The following is a 22,310-nucleotide window of genomic DNA, read 5'->3' on the forward strand; positions in this document are numbered from 1 at the left end:
TCCTTTCTTTCTACCCCTCTCCCCCATCCCCTGGCTTCATCATCATCTCTCTCCTTCTTCCTCACCTCCTGCATCATCATTATCACCTTCCCTCTCCTGCCATCCCTCACCCCCACACATCATAATCACCTTCTCTCTCCCTCCATCTCTTAGCCCCACCCCTGGCATTATCACCACCTCTTCCCCACCCCCTCATATCATCATCACCTTCCCTCTCCCCCTGATATCATCTCCTGCCCTCTGCCTTCATCCCTTTCCCTCACCCCTTGGCATCATCATCACCTTCCCTTTGCCTCCACCCCTCTCCCTCTGTCCATTGGCATCATCTCCTTTCCTCTTCCTCCACCCTTCTCTCTCACCCCTGACATCATCACTTTCCCTCTCTCTTCATTCCCTGGCATCATCGCTTTCTCTTCCCTCTCCTTCCACTCCCCTTGCCAATCACCTTCTGTTCCCTTTCCCTTCAACCCTGGCATCACTTGCCCTCTCCCTCACTTCCTGACATCATCATCTTTCCTTTCCTTCACCCCCTGGCATCATCACTTTCCCTCTCTCTCTCCACTCCTCTCCCTCACTGACATCATCATCAATCTTGTTTCCCCAACACCCTGGCATCACCTTCCCTCAACCTCACTCCCTGACAACATTATCACCTTCCCTCTCGTTCCACTTTCCTTCCCACCCCCTTGAATCATCATCTTTCTTCTCCCTCCACCCTTCTCCCCCAATCCCTGTCCCCCATTTCCTGGCATCATCACCTTCCCTTTGCCTCCACCCCTCTCCCTCTGTCCATTGGCATCATCTCCTTTCCTCTTCCTCCACCCTTCTCTCTCACCCCTGACATCATCACTTTCCCTCTCTCTTCATTCCCTGGCATCATCGCTTTCTCTTCCCTCTCCTTCCACTCCCCTTGCCAATCACCTTCTGTTCCCTTTCCCTTCAACCCTGGCATCACTTGCCCTCTCCCTCACTTCCTGACATCATCATCATCATCTTTCCTTTCCTTCACCCCCTGGCATCATCACTTTCCCTCTCTCTCTCCACTCCTCTCCCTCACTGACATCATCATCAATCTTGTTTCCCCAACACCCTGGCATCACCTTCCCTCAACCTCACTCCCTGACAACATTATCACCTTCCCTCTCGTTCCACTTTCCTTCCCACCCCCTTGAATCATCATCTTTCTTCTCCCTCCACCCTTCTCCCCCAATCCCTGTCCCCCATTTCCTGGCATTATCACCTTCCCTTTCCTCTTTCCCCACACACTGGCTCATTCATCTGTCCCTTTCTCCACCTCACCCCCAATCCCTGAACAGAAACCAAGTGCTGCTTCTTCTTCCTTTGCCAGGCTCCCTCTGCAATCTGAACCGCATGGGGCCAGCAGGGCTCACAAGCCTACAGAGCCCTGTGCAGTTTCTGTTGCAGAGGAGAGCCAGCAGAAGGGAAGCAGGAGCAGCTGCCGATATGCACTGCTCTCTAACACCCCCTGCTAGCAGGAGGACATTCTGCAGGCCAGAAGGGAAACATGATGTCAGGAAATGAGACTGCAGCCACGGCACATCTGCACTCCAGCCAGGGCAAGCCGGTTGGGACACTGATTGATGTCATCTTTCAAAACAGGTAACCAGCTTTTGCCTCTATCGCAGGATAGGAGCAAAGATCGATGTGCATTATTTTGGAAAATGGCATAGATTGGCTCGGAGCCTAGGATGCACTTTGTCCCTATAGACACCAGGGATGCCCATAAGACCAACAGGGATGGTCTCTTAAGGTATTGGGAGGTCTGAGGGTGGGATGGGGGGCCACTACACTACCATGGCCTTAATATACAGTAAGGTTGGGAGACCCAGGAAGTGAGTGGGGGGGGGGGGGGATGTCCAAGGGGGTAAGAAGTCTTCTGGGGGTTAGTTGAACCTGGGGGATGAGTTTTATGTGAAAGGGGAAGAGTTTAGGTAGGGGACAGGGTCTTGCCATATGATTTTTAAAATATATTTTTGCATTTTTGTCCTTGCTGGGCCGTCTCTAGAGGCAGTGGGGGGGGAGATTTATGATGTGCTTGTTTGGGCTATAGTAGCCCTTTAAGATGATGGAGACCCTTGGTGAAGGGGCAGGGTTTCCTCATTTCCCTGCAATATTTTCTCTTGAGTTTTTCAGTGAGAGAAAATATCACAGTGAGCTACCATGATATTTTATTGTGGGAGAGGAAAAATACCAAGGGATTGCTCCGCCCCCCCCCCCCCCCCCCACTCCGGGGTATTTGTCGCTTCCCATGATTAAATATCGCAGCTTAGTAAATGACCCTCTTTGTTTGTGAGACCAGGAATGTAAATCAGTGTTTTAAATCATTGTTATGCTGTATCAGCTTAGTTTGGGAACTGCAAGGAGTTAACCTCACAAGCATTAATAACTTTGTTTATTTGTAGTTTGTTTCATTCTTTCTCCTTTTGCTTGATTCTGTTCCCTTCTTAATAAGTAGAGTTCACCCTGCAAAAATGCCAGTGGTGAAGTGCCAGGCTGCTGTCTTGACATTGCCTCTTTATGTTTCCCGGCTGTAAGATGCACTCTGGGGATGGCTCCAACAGCTGCACTTGTTTATTGACAACCAGACTCTCATTCCTGGAAATAGCAGGACTTAGAGGAGGCAGTTTTTCTGTGGCACAGGGACTTTAAATGGCATGATCCATCTCTGGAAACAAGTGCACATTTTCACACCTTCAGGCCAATGCAATGTCGGCGCACATTAAACGGGCACTCATGATTGAGTGCCCGCATCCATAACTCTTGCTGATCCACCTCTCCGGGGCGCCCAATGCAAAATGCAGATGGCAGCCGCGATAGAAAGGAGGCAGTAGGGGAAATTGCACGCCCCTAACGCTTCCTCGGCAGTGGGTGCCCAGGAGAGGTGGCTGTCAGCCTATTAGGAACATGGATGCTCAATTTTAGAGCGTTCATTTTCCTAACCTGTGCACAGCCACGGGTTAGAAAAATGGATGCCTGTTTTAATTGAGCGGCTCTTTTCCTAACCTGACCGCTGGCACCCTAGTTTTTTTTTTCTGGATTTTCTAATTTTTTAGTTCCTCTTACTTAGTATCACCATGATAGTGAAATGCCCCTAACAGCTGCAGTTTGGCAACCTAAATCAACTTGGCGAGCATGTCCAGATATGGCCCTTACTACTCGTCATACTTTAAAGGTGTGGGACATTTGGAAACATCGTTTAGTGGGGCTGAGGCCCTATTTCTATTTGTCGCATCTCTTCCACAATTTATCCTTCCTCCCTTGCCTATCTATACAATCTTTTAAATGCTGGAAAGAGAGGGGTTTGTTATCTATTGCAGGCGTCTGTGTAAATGGGAAATTGTTATCCTTTGACACTTTAAGGGACAAACATAAATTACCCAACTCCGAATTCTTCTCTTACAATAAAATTAAACACTTTTGTAACTAATATCCAAAGAAGAGACTTTGAAGGGTATTGTACACAAGTTCTTCATATGAAATAGGTGATTTCTAAAATATATAATTTGTTAAGCGTAAAGCTGAAGGACAAACCCACTCACTTACAAGCTTGGGAACAAGATCTTGATTATGTTCCTACTGAGGATATTTGGCTATGTGTCTTCCATGCAATAAAGAAATCCTCCATATCCACTTTAATCCTGGAGAACAGTTATAAATTGTTCTTTAGGTGGTATTTTCCACCTGTTGAATTACACAAATTCAGACCTAAAATAAGTGAAAATTGCTGGAGGGGGTGCCCTACCAGTGGTACCTTTTTACATATGTGGTGGGATTGTCCTAAGGTACAATTTCTGTGGCAGCAGATATCGGAAATATTATCCAAGATCTATAAAACCAACATTAAGCTGACAAAAGACTTGGCATTGTTAAATTATCCAATTTGCGATGAAGATCGGACTTCCCAGCCTCTGCTTCTACATTTCTGCCCAGCAACAAGAATGGAGATTGCAGATTCCTGGAGATCGAACTTCATATCTACACTTTCTAGAGTACTGAAGCGATTGGATACCACCTGCACAATGCACAAGATAACAGCATCAAAACACCATAAGATTAATATGTTTCACAATATTTGGGACCCTTACTTATACTGAAGGAACAGTGACAATTCATAATTCTCCTTTCTAATAAGTGTTTCTGGCATTCTTCTTTCATCTCATAGGTTATTCTTACTTTAACACATAATGGTCCAAAGAAATGCAGTTACTTTTCCTTTTCCTTTCTTTTAACTCTTTAGTCTTCAATTACTAATTATCATTTTGCTTTTTGGAGTGGCAGTTTGGGAAGGGGGGAGGGAGGAGGGAGGAGGGGTGGGAAAATTTAATTTACTGTGATGAACAGTTTGCCTGTGTTTAAATAATATTTGTGTATGGTATTCTTTGTTCTCAATAAAAAGGTTAATTAAAAAAATATATTAATAATATCACCATGATATTAAGTCAGAGGAAGAACAGAAAAGCAGTATTTTCTGCTTTTCTGTACACTTTTTGGGCTCCTCCAAAATTAACGCCTGCTCAGGGCAGGCGTTAATTTTGGTGAGTAAAAATGTGTGTGTCAGGCACACATATTTTTTTTTTTGCATCGGGGGGGGGGAATAGATAATAGCCTCATCAACATGCATTTGCAAGTGATGAGCGCTATTACTTATGCGCGAGATTGGACGCGTGTTTTGGACGTGCTAACCCCCGTTTTGCATCGGAGGTTGTGGACGCAGGTACAAAACCTGCGTCCAATCACGGGTTGAGCCGTGCGCTGAAGCCAGCGCTCGGTATTGCATCAGCCTGCTTATTAATTGGTTGTTTGAGCCTTGATTTTCTCAAACTCCCATGACTCAGGGGGAGCTGTGAGCTCAGTCTGGACAAACCAACCCCTACCCTGAGCCTGAAAAATTCCAACATACCGTACAAGTCACAAGACATTAATGTCTCTTATCACTAACTGTTTTTCTACTGTTGAGGAAACTATAGTATAGCAGTTTTAATACATGTTAGAAGGCATTCTCTTAACAGCTGACATATCTGATCCATTAAATCTCCTATTATCAAATCTGTTATATAGCTGTTAAAAAAAACACTTAGCTGATCAATTATTGTTTGGGGTGGGGAAGAGGAGGTCAACTTTACTTTCTTGGGCACCGACAGTTCCATTTTATATTAAAAAAAAAAAAAATAACAATTCAAAAAATGAAACTCGTGTAATATGCAACTGAAAAGTTTGTACTTGCATCATTTTGCTTTTGAAGTAGGGGGTTTCGTTTCACTTTTTTTTTCCCATTTTATATCCTTTAGTTTTCGTGTGTGCACTAAATAGATTTAGTATGCTCTAAAAAATGAATGCATGCTAAATGAAAGAAAGGACAGCATGTCCCTAACTAAGCTCCGTTAAGGTTTCTCATGTCCTCCTCATTTGTGTGCCCTTGCCTTAAGAATCATTTCACCACAGTGCTTTAGGAGCAGGCTGGAGGGAGGCTCCCAGAAGGCACATGGACAAGGCTGCTCTCTTTTGTCTGATGTTTCTTGCTGTTATGTTTTTGTATTGGCCAATCACAGCATATTTGTTTCACTCCTTCAGTGCACCACAGGAGATTTCTTTTCCCGCAGCAGAGCCTGCGACACCACCTTTTCATCTTGTTTAGCCAGTGGGCTGGACCCTTCAGCATAATGTTTACACCCCTGGATCGGTACAGTGACAGAAACCATCAGATCACGAGATACCAGTACTGTGCGTTAAAGGTACAGTACAACTTGCTTCCTTCCTATGGCCTCCAAACCGCACCAGCACAAGTCTTCCCGACTTTCTCATTTCAAAAGCACAGCCATCTTGAATGAGAAATTAAAAATTGCATATTATGTTCATACGTTTTCTGATGTTTTTTCCTTTTAGATAAGTAAAAAATGTATTTTCTAATATCTGTTTGTTGCACACATCTATAAATATATTTACTGCTCAAGTGCACATCATTTAAATAGTCTTAGTAGACTGAGAGACTACTTAAGGAACCAAATGAAAAGATGTTGTAGTACCAAGAAATTTTGAGACCACACAGCTCAAATGGGAGCAAGAACTGCCTTTTGCTACTGTACTGATTGCTTCCTGGGTCTTTGGAGCAAATTTAAAAAGCGTTGCTCGCGCTAAAAGGCCTATATACTCGAGTATCTGAGCCACACATTAGCAACCCATATTTTAAAAGCTGCAAATTACGTGCGTATTTGCGCATTCTCAAGAAAAAAAAAAGGTGAAAAAGGGGCAGGGCTTGGGTGCTCCAGGGTGGGGCCAACAGTTGTACGCATAAAGCCGTATTTTTAAACCGGCCTCCACAACACCTGGGGTATGTTTACCTCTGCTCCTGATTTAGACCTAAATCGATTGGGTGAGGGTCTGGGTCAGCTGGAGGGAGTGCAGGCAGAAGAACCAGAAGCGTCTCGATGATCTCAAGACGGCCTGGGCAAATTGATGGACTACTGGGTAAAAGTGGAACTGTCCTTCATGCAAGCTTGTTTTAAAAATCCACTTCTCTGCTTGCATTAAAGCTGACAAATTCTTAAGGAACCTACACAATTTACGTTTACTTGAGTAACCGCTTAAAATTAGGAGCACACATATGCACGGTAGGCGTATTTTAAATCATACGCGTGTAACTGTGCAGACAATTTAAAATTCCAGCATATGTTTGCTTGCGTGCCCATACGCACGTGCTTGTTTTAAAGTTACTGTCATAGATTCTGGGGAATGCATGTCCCGGTGGGACGGCTTCATCAGCCGTCAGGGGACCCTCTTATTTCTGTAAGAAAGGTATGGGCAAGTTACAATATCATAAAAGTAAAAACAGCAAAATCTTCCATATCTTCAGGAGATTTGGCCATTTGTTACCCCTTGTAAATCTCCTGGCATTCCATAATATATTCCCATTTAATTTATAACTCAGTTTGTTTCTGTGAGAATGGAGCTTCTCAGTTCTCCTATGAAGGAAAGTGCAAGATCAATGCCCAGGATAAGAGCGTGTTAAAGGACTTAGATTACCTCTAATATATACATTGAGAACAATTTGTGACAGAATCTGGCCGTGTTAAAATGAATTGACGTGCCTAGATTGCGCTGTCTGATAATTGCCCTTCCTCCACTTGGCTAGCAGCACATATGAGCTTCTACGATACCTGTGCATACGTTTTTACTGGATTGTGAGGAGGTGTCCTCAGGGACGTCTGTAGGTCAGGGGAGGAAAATAGCATGCATGTGATATTTTCAAAAGTATGCAGGCACTTTTAGATTAAAGTATGTGTGCTGAAAGCACCGACGAGCTTTGTAGCTGCACAGGCTATTCGAAAACTGCCTCCTGTATCAATGTAAGGGAAACACAGTAATCAGCTGATTTTTATAACTAGCAAATTTTATAACTCTGATAGTCATCTTAAAAAGCTACAAAATACTCTAAATCATTCAAAAGTCTGGAGGCTCTTCTGGATGTAAATGGTGTTGAGATATTTCTAGCAGTATTGAGAATCATAAAACATTTGGTTGGTCATAACTTTGTGATATTAAAGAAAAACTAATGACTTGCTTAGTTATTCAATTAGCAAGCATAAGAGTGTAAGCCAGGGCTTCCCAAACTCTGGGTCGGCAACCCAACTGGGGACAGAAAACCTTCAGGTGGGGTCACTAGTACCTCAAATAGCAGCGTTCTGCAGGCGCTGGCAGCCGCAGCATTAATAGTGTAAGTCAGCGTGGGGCCTGCTTCCTTGCCCTACAGCAACACTGCCCTTACATGAGTTTCTGTGGTAACAAGAAGCCCTGCACCAGGAGGGATCAGGACTGCTGCAGGACCCATGAGTTTGCAGAAGCCCCATGCTGACTTTTATTAGCACTGCTGCTGCTGCTTGCTGATCACTGTCGAGCTTGGGATCAGCCAAGAGGGGAGGGGAGGGCTGAGTGTGCAAGGGTCAGTGGAGATTGTCTCTGCTTGTCTCTCCTCACCCACCACTGAACATATTCAAGAGAAAAATGTTGCCTCTGTCATCAGCCTGCCCTCTCTTCCTACCAGTTGTCATCCATCTTTGGCCCAGGACCCAAAGGAAAATGTTCCCGCTAATCCTGGCCAGGGGGATGTTTGGAGGAGGAGCTACTTGAAGGAAGGGATGAGAGATGCAGGGGAGCTTTGGATAAGATGGAGAGGGACTGGCTGTGAAAGATTAGAGAAGGGGGATGACAGCAGATCAAATGGGGGATGTTAAAGGAGGTGGGGGTGAGAGGATCAGCTGGAGGTGGAATGTGAGAGAAGGGGAGGAAGTGAGGCTGGGAGGTGAGAGAGGGATGGGAGATGAGTGAAGAGGGAATGGGGGATGGAGTGAGAGGGTGGAGATAAGATCCATTGGGGGTTATAAAAAAGGCTTGAAGGAGAGAAAGGATCAACTGTGGGAATGCAAAAAGGTCTGGAAGGATTAGAGAGAGGGGATGGACTGAGGAAGTAAGAGGAGAGGAGGTTGAGAGAGCAGGTCTGTTGCTGGGGAAATGGTTAAGAAAGGAGATCCTCTAGAGAAGGTGGAGGTTGAGAGAGGGGATCCGCTGGAGTGCGGGAGAGGGTAAGAAGAAGTGATTGTTTGGAGGGGGACTGCATGCCTGCTAATTAGTTTTGGTCCTCTTGGCTCATGTGAATTTTCAAGTGCTAAAATGAGTTCACACACATTGGTTAAAAGTATGGGAAGCCCTGGTGTAAACCAACTGACATCTCCCCTCCCTTCTTCCCTTCCTCCCCTTCCACCCCTTCCACCCCTTCTCCATTTGTATGCAATGTACAAGGATACACCTGCTGCCTCCTTCCACTAGAGTGGTGGATGTACTCTCAGCCCTTGAGTTTGTAACATGCTAGCAAGTCGCTTGCTGATTCATTTTCATCAGCATTATATAATGTCCCTATTTTCTGTTTTTATAGGCGATGTCCTCTGTCCTGTGCTGTGGCCCTGTCTTTGACAATGTTGGTCTCTCTCCTGATGGTTACCTTTACAAGTGGCTTGATAACATTCTCGCTTGCCAGGACCTTCGGGTAAGCATCTTTCTGATCACTCTACATTCACATGCCTGATTTAGTCTTTCTATTTATGCTCTGTTGGGGGTGATGGGGGGAGAGGGAAGGACTTGTAATTCAGTGTAAAAGAATCTAGTCTGATTAGCTGAATCTAGCTTTTCTAGTGAATAAAATCCTGATACATGATCCTTGTGTAACCTCCTGAAAGGTTGATTAATACCTTACTACGTGACTGCAGGTAAGGTGCCAGAAGCTTCTATGCCTTACATATGTGGCTACCATTTAATAGAGAAAGAGAGAGAGAGAGCAAATAAATTGCAATGACTATCTTAAAATCACCATGTTATGTAGGTATATGATGTATGAAAAAGGAGGGATGTCAGCAAGCTGGGAGCTCATTATGTCTATAAATAGACTACATAGATCGATCTCACATAGATGACCCAGTCTTTTCAAATATTCATCTCATAGAAAGTGAGTGTCCATAAACAATTCCAAAATACTTATCTTGTGTAAATCTCTTATTTATATATTTTATAGTAGTTAAAAATTCTGCGCCAACAGTTTTAAATGTATGCCTATCGACACAAAGCAGACTAGTGCTACCAAACATTGCTCAACCAACCGGTGCTGCACCATTGGAGCTTTTTTGGTTGAACACTGTTGAACACTGGTAATACTAGAGGTCCATATTCAGCTGCCGTTGAATATACCTGGCTATCTTAAAGTTAGCCAGATAAGTTAAACCAACTAACTTTAGGACAACCCTATGGCCTGACCAGAGTTGGCTGGATAATTCAGCCAGCTAACTCTGACTATCGTGTTAGCAAGTGAACTTATCCGGACAGCTCGACTCATCTCTGATCTGCCCATTCCCTGCCCCTAAGTTATTCTGCTAAAAACGTAGCCGGATAAGTTACTTATCCAGCTAAGTGGCTCCCATTGACATAGTCAGATATTCAACGCGCCATTTAGCTGGATATGTAGTACTTATCCAGCTAAGTTCTGTTTTGAATATCAGCCATTGGCAGTGAATTTTTATTTACTATCAAATATATAAATAAGAGATTTACGTAAAAATTTTGGAATTGTTTTGGACACTGTTGCACTTTCTATAGTATGAATGGTTGAGAAGAGTAGGACATCTATGTGAGATTGATAATGGTCTATTTATAGATTTAAAGAGTTCCCGGCTTTCTTACATCCCCCCCCCCACCCCCCATTTTCATACATCATATACCCTATGTAACATGGTGCTATTAAGATATTCATAGATATTGATTGTAGTGTTTTGCTCTCTCTCTTAATTAGCATTGTTCATATTGTAATTAGATAGTCGATTCACTCTTTTTTGGGAAGTTTGCCTTACATATGTGGCATCTAACAGGATAGCACAATGCATTGTGAAAATCACTGAAAGACAGCAGTTAGAAAAAAGAGCTGTAGACTAGAGATGTGAATCGTGTCCTCGATCGTCTTAACGATCGATTTCGGCTGGGAGGGGGAGGGAATCGTATTGTTGCCATTTGGGTGTTTAAAGTATCGTGAAAATCGTGAAAATCGTGAGCCGGCACACTAAAACCCCCTAAAACCCACCCCCGACCCTTTAAATTAAATCCCCCACCCTCCCGAACCCCCCCCAAATGCCTTAAATTACCTGGGGATCCAGCGGCGGTCCGGAACGGCAGCGGTCCGGAACGGCCTCCTGCAATTGAATCGTGTTGTCTTCAGCCGGCGCCATTTTTCAAAATGGCGGCGCAAAATGGCGGCGGCCATAGACCAACACGATTCGACTGCATGAGGTCGTTCCGGACCCCCAGGGACTTTTGGCAAGTCTTGTGGGGGTCGCTGAATGACCTCCTGCAGTCGATCTCCTGCCGGCGCCATTTTCCGTACGGAAAACGATTCGCGGCAGGAGATCGTTTTCCGGACCCCCGCTGGACCCCCAGGGACTTTTGGCCAGCTTGGGGGGGCCTCCTGACCCCCACAAGACTTGCCAAAAGTCCAGCGGGGGTCCGGAACGACCTCCTGCAGTCGAATCGTGTTGGTCTATGACCGCCGCCATTTTGCGCCGCCATTTTGAAAAATGGCGCCGGCTGAAGACAACACGATTCAATTGCAGGAGGCCGTTCCGGACCGCTGCCGTTCCGGACCGCCGCTGGACCCCCAGGTAATTTAAGGCATTTGGGGGGGTTCGGGAGGGTGGGGGATTTAATTTAAAGGGTCGGGGATGGGTTTTAGGGGGTTTTAGTGTGCCGGTTTTCCTGCCCTCCCCCTTCCCCCGATTTACGATTTTTTGACGATAAATCGGGGGAATTGGTATTGTATCGTGGCCCTAACGATTTTTGACAATTTAAAATATATCGGACGATATTTTAAATCGTCAAAAAACGATTCACATCCCCACTGTAGACTGAGATACTTCAGTTTGATTCCCCTAACCATCACTTTGATCTTCAGCAATTCATTTAACATCACTAACAGGCCGATACAGTACAGTGCGCTCCGACGGAGCGCACTGTTAGCCTGCTCTTGGACGTGCGTTTTCCCTTACCCTTATTCAGCAAGGGGAGGAAAACGCGCGTCCAACCCGTGACACCTAATAGGGCCCTCAACATGCAAATCCTTGTTGAGGGCCCTATTAGGTATGTGCGCGGGATACAGTAAGTAAAATGTGCAGCCAAGCCGCACATTTTACTTTAAGAAATTAGTGCCGACCCAAAGGTAGGCGCTAATTTCTTCCGGCACCGGGAAAGTGCACAGAAAAGCAGTAAAAACTGCTTTTCTGTGCACCCTCCGACTTAATATCATGGCGATATTAAGTTGGAGGTCCCAAAAAGTAAAAAAAGTTTAAAAAAAACATTTTTGAATTCGACCTGCAGCTGTCAGGCCGAAAACCGGACGCTCAATTTTGCCGGCGTCCAGTTTCCAAGCCCGTGGCTGTCAGCAGGCTCGAGAACCGATGCTGGCAAAATTGAGCGTCGGCTGTCAAACCCGCTGACAGCCGCTGCTCCGGGCTAAAAGGAGGCGCTATGGACGCGCTAGTGTCCCTAGTGCCTCCTTTTGCCCGATTCTACTGCACCACCTCATTTGAATACTGTATCGCGCACACCAGCGAGTGGCCGGTGCGCGCGCCGGGAGAGCGGGCGTTCGTCTGCTCTCCCACGTTTTTACTGAATCGGCCTGTTAGTGTCTGTTTAGACTATAAGCTCTTTGACGCATGTAAATTATCCTGCTCAGTACTAATGGAGGATATATAACAAAATGTTGAGCACAACGAAGCCCTGTCATAGTGACCTCTCCTAATGAACTTTTTCTGAAATCATCTGATGTTCCTTTTCCTTCCAGTGTGGAGAACCAAACTCTCTGTTATAATGAATAGATATTACAGAGCCTGATGGGGGGAAGGGGGGAAGACTGGATGATGGATTGAGATTGGGAATTTATATGCGCATCTACCCAGGATGATAGAGAACCAAAGAGGAAGAAGAGAAAAAAATGATTTGGATAAGGAGACATTTCTTACAAGTAGTCATGCTGTATTGCTGGCAGCTGGGATGTATCTTTAGCAGTGGGAAAAGGAATAACTGGGCAACCTGGCTAGGTCTATTGGTCTTTTTTATGCCATCATCTATAAGTCCCCTTAATGATGAACATTCTCTTTATAAAAAGAGATTATTTGAGTACAAATATCATGGTAGGCCTAATTTTCATGTTGTATTCTGCCTTCATCTAGGATGGCATGAATGATTTCACAGTTCACTAATGTAAAGTAAGACAGAGGTGATTTCAAAATACAGTCATGGTACTTTGACAGAAAGCAATGAATGCTGCACTCAGAAATCATTTTGAAAAAATCAGGGGTTTATTGGCAAAAATATCTGAGCTTCTGCAGGCTGTCAGAGGCTTCAGCTGTGCCAGTTTCCACAGCTACACATAGAATTATGTCTATCTTATATCAACTGAAATAAAGTAAGCTAGGCAAATAATTGTAATGATGAAGATTATAGTCATATTGAAGAACTGAGTTTTGAATTTCAAAAACACAAACTTTGTTGAAATGGGGACGTGCCTGGTGGAAGAACTAGAAGACTGGAAGAAACTGGGGGAGGTGGAACAACAGTGGCCAAATTAAAAAGAGCTATAACAAAGGCAATACATCTAAGTGTTAGAAAAGTAAACAAAAGTAAGATGAATAAGATGAATAAGATGAATAAGAAGCCAATAACCCCCATTCTAAAGAGCCTCCATTGGCTACCTATACACTTTAGAATAATATACAAGGCCATTCTTACCACATACAAAAACATCCACCAACTGGCTCCCATTGACCTACAGATCCCTCTCCAACTACACAATTCGTCAAGACCGACAAGAGATGCTTACAAGGGTTCGCTACAGGTACCACCGTCCAAATCTACCAGACACAGCACACTAAGAGACCGAGCTTTCTCTACAGCCATCCCACCGTTATGGAACTCCATCCCCTCAAATCTCAGAACACAACCATGCATCTCAACCTTCAAAAAAAGACTAAAGACCTGGATATTCATACAAGCCTTCCCAGACGTCAATTGATCTAATACTTCCAAGCCACCCCTAATCTCCATCTACACTATGGTTGACCTTATCTTCTATCGTTTTACTTGTGTGAATTAATAACCTGTCCTTTCTCTTCCTTCTAAGCCAAGTTCTTATCACCTTGTTATATGTAACTGCCTTTTCAGCACCATTGTTATAGTTATGTTTACTTTGCACCCCTGTTTTATGTGAACCAGCATGATGTGACTGATGTCTTGAATGCCGGTATATAAAAATCTAAATAAATAAATAAATAAATAAATCTGGTCCTCAAAGGAGATGGCTGAAAAAATAAAAGCAAAAAGAACAGCATTCAGGAAGTATAAAGGATCGCAAAAAATAACTCAGGGAAGAATACCTGGTGAAACTGAGGGAGTGGAAGAATGAAATCAGGAAAGCAAAAGGTCAAGTGGAAGAAAGGATTGCCAAAGAGGAAAAGCGAGATGACAAAACATTTTTCAGATATATCAGAGAATGGAGTATAGTCCAAAGTGGTATAGTGAAATGGAAAGGTGACAAGGTGTGTGGAAAGAGATGAAGAAATGGTAGAAATTTAAACAAATACTTCGGTTTGGTGTTCACTAAAGAAGAACTTGGAGGAGGACTGTTGCAGGTTGACAAGAATGTAGATGGGAATGGAGTAGATGAAACTCCATTTATAGAAGAGTATGTATGGGAAGAGCTAGGAAAACTGAAAATGGACAAAGCCATGGGGCCGGATGAGGTTCATCCTAGGATACTGAGGGAGCTCAGAGATGTGGTGGCCAGTCCACTGAAAAACCTGTTTAATAGATCCCTGGAAATAAGAGTGGTGCCATTAGATTGGAGAAGAGCAGTGGTGGTCCCACTTCAGAAGCATGGGAGCAGAAAGGAGGTTGGAAACTACAGGCTAGTTAGCCTCACCTCGTTGGTGGAAAAATTAATGGAGACTCTGCTGAAGGAAAGGATAGTGAACTATCTACAATCTGGTGGGTTGCTGGACCCAAGGCAGCATGGACTCACCAGGGGAAAGTCTTGTCATACAAATCTGATTCATTTTTTTGATTGGATGATTAGAGAATAGGATCAAAGAAGAGCTCTAGATGTGATTTACTTGGATTTTAGCAAAGCTTTTGATACAGTCCCGCATAGAACACTAATGAACAAAATAAGAAACTTGAGAGTGGGCTGCAAGGTAGTGGCATGGATTGCAAACTGGTTGACTGGCAGGAGACAGCGTATAATGGTAAATGGAACTACTCTGAAGAAAGAACAGTGTTAAGTGGAATGCCACAGGATTCAGTTTTGGAACCGGTTCTGTTCAATATCTTTGTGAGCAACATTGCGGAAGGGTTAGAAAGTAAAGTTTATCTATTTGCAGATGGTACTAAGATCTGCAACAGCATGGACATGCTGAAGGAGTAAAGAGAATGAAAAATGATTTAAGAAAGCTTGAAGACTTGTCCAGTATTTGACAGCTGGGATTCATTGCCAAAAAGTGCAGAGTCATGCATCTAGAGTGCAGAAATCCAAACGAGGCAGTATATGATGGGGGGTGAAAGACTAATGAACATGGACTGGGAGAGAGACCGTGGGGTGATAGTGTCTGGCAATCTGAAGACGGCAAAGCAAGGTGACAAGGCGATAGCTAAAGCCAGAAGAATGCTGGGCTGCATAGAGAGAGGAATAAACAGTAAGAAAAAGGAGGAAGTGATGCCCCTGTACAGGTCCTTGGTGAAGTCTCACCTGGAGTACTGTGTTCAGTTCTGAAGTCCATATCTCAAAAAAGGATAGAGACTTACAATCAAAAAGGAGGTGATCCAGAGAAGAGTGACCAAAATGACGTGGGGTCTGTATCGGAAGACTTATGAGGAGAGACTGAAGAATCTGAATATGTACAGCCTGAAAGAGAGGAGGTGTAGGGGAGATATGATACATAAGAACATGCCATACTGGGTCAGACCAAGGGTCCAACAAGCCCAGCATCCTGTTTCCAACAGTGGCCAATCCAGGCCATAAGAACCTGGCAAGTACCCAAAAACTAAGTCTATTCCATGTTACCGTTGCTAGTAATAGCAGTGGCTATTTTCTAAATCAACTTAATAGCAGGTAATGGACTTCTCCTCCAAGAACTTATCCAATTCTTTTTTAAACACAGCTATACTAACTGCACTAACCACGTCCTCTGGCAACAAATTCCAGAGTTTAATTGTGCATTGAGTAAAAAAGAACTTTCTCCGATTAATTTTAAATGTGCCACATGCAAACTTCATGGAGTGCCCCCTAGTCTTTCTATTATCCGAAAAAGTAACCAATTGACATCTACCCGTTCTAGACCTCTCATGATTTTAAACACCTCTATCATATCCCCCCTCAGCCGTCTCTTCTCCAAGCTGAAAAGTCCTAACCTCTTTAGTCTTTCCTCATAGGGGAGCTTCAGATACCTGAAAGGTTTTAATAATGTACGTACTTCAAACCTTTTCTGTTGGAAAGGAAACAGTAGAACCAGGGGTCACGAAATGAAACTCCAAGGGGGAAGACTCAGAACTAACATAAGGAAATATTTTTCCATGGAGAGTGTGGTAGATGCCTGGAATGCACTTCTGGAAGAGGTGGTGAGAACAAAAACAGTAAACGAATTCAGAAGGGCATGAGATAAATACTGTGGATCTGTAAAGGCTTATGGATGATAATGATAAAATGGGTGAATAAGGATAATCTGCACAAAGTGGCAGTTGGTACTCTTACTGGAAGGTATGGGGGATTACTACCATTAACCAATTAGCCTTGATGGTTTTGATGCAACTACAACACTGGGCCCCGACTTTTATGGTCTAGGGTACTGATATGCTGACATTAGGGATAAAGCACAGGACTGCTTCTATGGCCAAATCCAAAAGCAAAGTATGCTCAAGCAGCATTGTCAGAATTATCAGGAAGGCTGCTCACCACATAAAAATGATGCTAGCAGTAATTTTGTTATGGGTTTGACAGTTGCTTGGTTTTGATTGTAAGTATTACTATACTTAACATAAGACAAGGGGTAACCTGCACAGAATGGCAGTTACTACCCTTAACAAACACATGGCGGTAACCTGCATGGAGCAGCAGTTACTACCTAAAAAACTTGCTGGGCAGACTGGATGGACCATTTGGTCTTTTTCTGCTGACAGTACTATGTTACTGTGTTACAAATGCACTTTTAGCCTGCCAGTGAGGGTGTCTGTTACCTGATGGCTAAAACTCCCTTTCTCCATTGAGAGACACTGAATGCTGCTTTCACAGTATTCCCAGATGTGATCAGCAGAAAACTGAGCTTGAGAATTAAACCTTTGAGCCATCCTCCACTGCAATCTCCTTCATAAGAAAACTGAGACTAGCAATCCATATATATGCTCAGGTTGCACCTTTATGATATGCATTCCTAATCGTTTTAAACATAAACTCTTAACCCTTCATACAGTAAATACTGATATAAATAACTTTGTAATGCAAATGGAAGTTCATCATAACCAGGTTCTACTGAATTGTGATAGTAATGCAGTAGTGGCAGTTCGGTTGGAGGAATGCTAATAGCCCTCTTTGTAATCAAAATCTAGATCAAGGGTCACTTATTCAGAATAGTGGGGTAGGGTGGATGGGCTTGTCATTTTTACCTGTTTAAAGCAGACTGGGAATTTCTGCTATGTACTTACCTCCAGAAGGCATTGGAGACTGATGACTATCCTGACTCACCCACCCACCCTGCTCCTTAGATTGTTTTTGAGCAGCAACCTTATGTCTGACAGGATTACCCAATTAGATAGAGTGACAACCCCCAACCCCTTCAATTAAACCTCACCTATTTATAAGTGTCCACTTCTCTGACTGCCTTTCAATTCCCTAATGCTACACATGTGCTTGCTTTGTTTATTTATTTATTTAAAATATTTTTATTCTGCACCATCTACAATTCTAGGCAAATAACATGCAGAGAAGATACGCAATGTGCCTAGGAGTTAATTTTAGGTACTCTAGTGACCATAGCTGAAAAAAAGACTGTTTCTGGGCTGGAAACCAGAAAACCTAAATGGAAAAAGCTCATTCTTTGGTGAGATCAAGAATTCTCTGTTATGGTTTTGATGAAAGTTGTGAACCCCGGGCTGAGATGAGAGATGTCTCCACCCACAGGGAGGAGCCCCGTGGACCTCACCATCTGTGGGCGTGGTCTCAGCGATGAAGGACACAGCTTGAGAGAGACTTTATTAGGGAGAAAAGATAATGCATAACCCGAGAAGCGGGTAATGCAACAAACACAGTTCTTGAGCAGATAAAATAGTCAAGATAGTATTGTAGATAAGAAGATCTGGTAGTGGACCGCAGCATGGGGTACACCGAGGAAACTGTACTATAGGTGCCAAGGATGCAGAAGTCTGTGATGCAGGAACCAAACCGTAGATCTTGCTTAGATGGAGCAATACCCTGAGGATGAGTAGAGTCGAGATGCTGAATAACAGTAGTGGCCCAAGGCACGGGGTACACTGTGTAGACTTTAACAATGTTGAAGAGATGAAGAAGGTACTCACACAAGGAAGTTCCAGCAGAGATATCCGAGGAGCGGGTCAGGAAAGTCCAAGGCAGAAAGGCCCTCCAAGGAGCGGATAGCCAAGACGCGGAAGAGCCCCCGTGGAGCGGGTACTCAGAGCATCCGAATGCCATGAGGAGAATCTGGAACAGAAGATCCAAGAAGAGCAGATTTAACAACGAGAAGACTCTTTGCTAACTCGTCTTAGCAATGGGCCAGTCGGTTTAAGTACACTAGTGGGCTGACGTCATTGGGAGGGGACGCCCCAAAGGTTCCCGCCATGATGTATACATAAAGAGGCCCTGCGTGCGCGCGCCTAGGTGATGCCGGAAGTAAGATGGCGGTCGGCAGCGCCCACGCCATCCCGGGAATGCCGGGGAGGTTGGTGTTGGTTGGCGGAGGCCGCCATTCTCCCAATGACTGATGGTGCAGGGAAAAAAGAGGCGAGCATGAGAGGTCGCAGCCGTCTGCGACCGGGCGCAACACTCTCCAAGCTCCATAAGAATTCCCTCTCTCCCAAAAGTTTGTAGAAATGTATACCTTCTAGAGGCTGCCTCTTAAATCACAGTTTCTTAAAAGTAGAGTCACATAATTACAACCTGCACTACATTACTAACTACCCATAGAAAATTGAGGTAGTTGTTAAGCAGTAGAGGTTAAGTATCATTAATATAAGGCAATAAACAACCTGATCTCAGTTAGGACCTGGGTCACTTAATAATAATAATAATAATAATAATAATAGTGAAGTGATGCCAAGAGAGTGGTTCTGTGTATATTGCACTGGGTGCATCTTCCAAAGGAAAACCAGAAAACTCATAATTTTATAAATGGTGTTTATCTATCTATCTATTTATTTATTTATTTTAGTAAATTGCTGCATTGTTGTGGTGAATGAAACCAATAATTATGGTAAAATGGAGCAGCAAGAACAGCATTTTACTCTCCATTATGTTCTGATATTATTGTGATAGGAGATGATCAATGGATAAGTTTGAGGTATGGCAGGAAATAGGATAGGAATAAGAAATGGGGTGATACCTGTGATGATGGTGGTGGTGGAGGAGGAAGAGAATTAATTGGATGATAATGGAAGTGACTTTGCCTTTCTCTCCATGTTCCCCTTGGAGTTGCTTAGATGAGTTTAGCCAAGCATGCACAATAGGGTTCCTTTGTCTCAGTTTCCTTATAGGGGTGAGGGATATCTGGGAGAGGAAATGAGGAGGTGGTTACAATATTTGATGTTTGCTTATTTATGTTTTTATCTTTTTAATTTAATTTTAAACCACCCATCCTGTCTGCTCAATAACAAAATATTTAAAGATCCTATGAGTCTTTTTTTAAGCTTCAGGTAACTTTTAAAAACTATTTCCTGTTTGCATATATCCAGGTTCATCAGCTAGGCTGTGAAGTCGTGGTCTTGCTGCTAGAACTTAATCCAGACCAAATAAATCTCTTTAACTGGGCTATTGATCGCTGTTACACTGGATCATACCAGCTTGCTTCTGGATGCTTCAAAGCCATCGCCACTGTGTGTGGCAGCAGGTAATACTGTGGGTACTTGAGTCTCAACTTTGGTTTCATTTTTTCAGCAAGATATGTACACAAGACATTTTTATTTCTACAGGTTTTTGTCATTCCTTATTTATTAGCAGTGGACGAATCTGGTTGCTGTTAGACCCGGTTTGAGGGCAGTATTCGGCTGCTGAGCAGCTCAGCTAGTTAGCTGAAGAAACGTATCTGGCTAACTACCAGCGTATTTTTACTGGTGCGGTCAAAAGTTAGCCGGATATTTTTATCCGACTAACTTTAGGACAGGTCAGCGGCATGACTAGAATTAGCTGTATATTTTGACTGGCTAACCCCAAATATCGGAGTTATTCAGTTAACATGTGCACTAACTCCGCTCCTCCCTGAAATGCTTCCCGCCCTTCCCCGGAACACCCCCCCCCCCCCCCCCCATTATCCATTTAGAATTTAGCTGGATATGTTTTTTAATATGCCGGCTTTTGAATATTGACCTTGGTTTATTTGCAGTTTTCTAGGTTGTTGTTTTTTATTGTATTGATTATATGTTATTTCGGTGTATACTATTGTTTTCTATTTATTTGCTTTTCTATTTTATTATGCATGTTTTTTTATAGGAGCCACTTAGAGCCCTGGTAGTAAGCAGCATACAAATTTAAAAAATAAATACATAAAATAACCACAACCTGTTGAGCTTTATGCTACTTTTGCTCCATTAAATCAAAATAAAATTGACCCTTTGGGTTTAAGGCAGCAGTTTGCACACAGTGGCCTAGTAAAAGTCTAAGTCCTCCCGAATAGCACTTGTAAGGATCCTGGGAAGGGATAGTGATCACACAGAGCATCTTGGGATACCTCCTGTTGGTAGTATTTGGAGCTATCCTCAGAAATTATCCTAAGATTTTAAATATATATATATATAAATAAGATTTCATTCTCTTAAAGCTAAACACTTCATATCAAAAGTCCATTTTTACTAATGTGCAGTTAGCCTTAATGATGCAAATAATAACTTTGTAAACACAATCCTAATATTTCGAGCACTCAGTGAAGAAACTTCGAGACCTAGATTTGATTCCCCTCTTCTCACTTACTGTATGGGCTTACAACAGTTCACTAAAGAGTTTCTGGTGCTAGGTGGAGGGATAGGGCTGTAATCAGCAGAATATCCCTTCCTTCCTCACTTTGTTCTGGTCCTCACCCCAGACAGTATGTTGGATCCTCCTTTCCCAGAAACCACTGCCATCAGGGTATCCCTCTGGCCATCCTTTCTTTCCTGGGCAGCAGAGTCCTGCAGCACCGCTGGAGCCTGCCTCCGATGATGACATGGCTGTGTATCCTCTGTCTGGTCCACACCGATGCTGCCATTTCGCACAGGCATCTGTGTTTCAGTGGTGGAGGTCCCGATCCTGCAGTGCTAGTGAAGCACGACAGTCAGTGAAGAAATATAGAGATGATGAATGCTGAAGTTTTTTAGTGCATTCCACTGCCAGGAAGAGAGGCAGCAAAGAGGATGGCTCAGTCTTTTATGAGCATGGGCAGCCCAACCCCCCATTTCTTCCATAATTCCCTGGCTCTCCATATCTCAAAGGGAAATTTTCCTGCCTGAGCAGGGTCAAAGATGGGGTCCGATACAATGACTTGTGGGATAACACTCTGTGCTGAAATTCACACAAGTTAAAACATTTTTTTAAATTCCCAATGCAGTAAACTAATGTTATGCTAGTGCATTGGGAGGTAAAAAGTCCGCAGACTGGAAAGTGTGTGCACAAACCTGAGTTAAATGTGCACGTAGCATGGGCTGAATGTACATATTAAACTCAGGGGAGAGGGAGAGTCACTCAGCTGTTATTTATGTGCAAAAAGTCATGTTTTGTATACATGAAAGACTTTTATGTGTACAAAACGTAATTTGTGCACGTAAAATATGATTTATGTGTTACAAATATGCTTTCAGCACAGAAAGTATATGTACAGAAAACAAGATTTCTGTGCGCAAAGCATGTTCTCTGTGCATAAATCCCAATTACAGGTTTTGGAGTCAGAACTTCTGCCTCTGCCCATAGATTAACACTAGCACTGGAAACTCTACTCCACTTCAGACCAGGAGTAAGATTTCCAGCAATAAGAAACCTGAGTTTAGCCAGCGCACCTCTCTGCACTGGGGGGGGGGATGGTAATAGTTAATGCCTTCATTTGCATGTGATTTCCATGTGAGGGAATTGAACGAATGCACAGTTTTACATATGCAGTTTTATGCGCAAATCTCCTTGCAGCATCGGGAGTAACATTTGCACACAAAAATGGTGCATACAATGGACGATAAAACTGTGCACTCTGGCTGGACACACCTTATTGCATCAGCCTCAAAGAAAGGGAGGGTGGAGGTCACTGGATCATGGATGCTGTGTTAATGGCCAGTTCTGGGCATCGGGGCATAGGCCTTAATAAAAAGCAGAGTGGCAATTCCTTGAGCAAGTAGGAAATTATTGGCCAGGAATTGTACCTTGCCCATAGCAACTAAAAACTCCTCTGTGAAAATACAAGTAAAAATGTGTGTAGGGGAAGATTATTTAGAAAAACAAAAACAATGTGTTCATCAAGCATTATAATACTGAC

At 43.5% G+C, this 22,310-nt stretch overlaps 1 protein-coding gene across 1 annotated transcript in view; it reads left to right on the forward strand.

Moving 5' to 3' along the window:
* Positions 1-22,310, forward strand: part of FRY (FRY microtubule binding protein) — a 496,652-nt gene that overhangs the window by 250,793 nt on the left and 223,549 nt on the right. The window contains exons 27-29 of the mRNA XM_029602654.1: positions 5,593-5,753; positions 8,948-9,058; positions 19,555-19,709. Coding sequence (XP_029458514.1) covers positions 5,593-5,753; positions 8,948-9,058; positions 19,555-19,709 — 427 coding nt within the window. The remainder of the gene's footprint in view (positions 1-5,592; positions 5,754-8,947; positions 9,059-19,554; positions 19,710-22,310) is intronic.

This window comes from Rhinatrema bivittatum, chromosome 5, assembly GCF_901001135.1.
Source record: "Rhinatrema bivittatum chromosome 5, aRhiBiv1.1, whole genome shotgun sequence".
NCBI classification, from domain to species: domain Eukaryota; kingdom Metazoa; phylum Chordata; class Amphibia; order Gymnophiona; family Rhinatrematidae; genus Rhinatrema; species Rhinatrema bivittatum.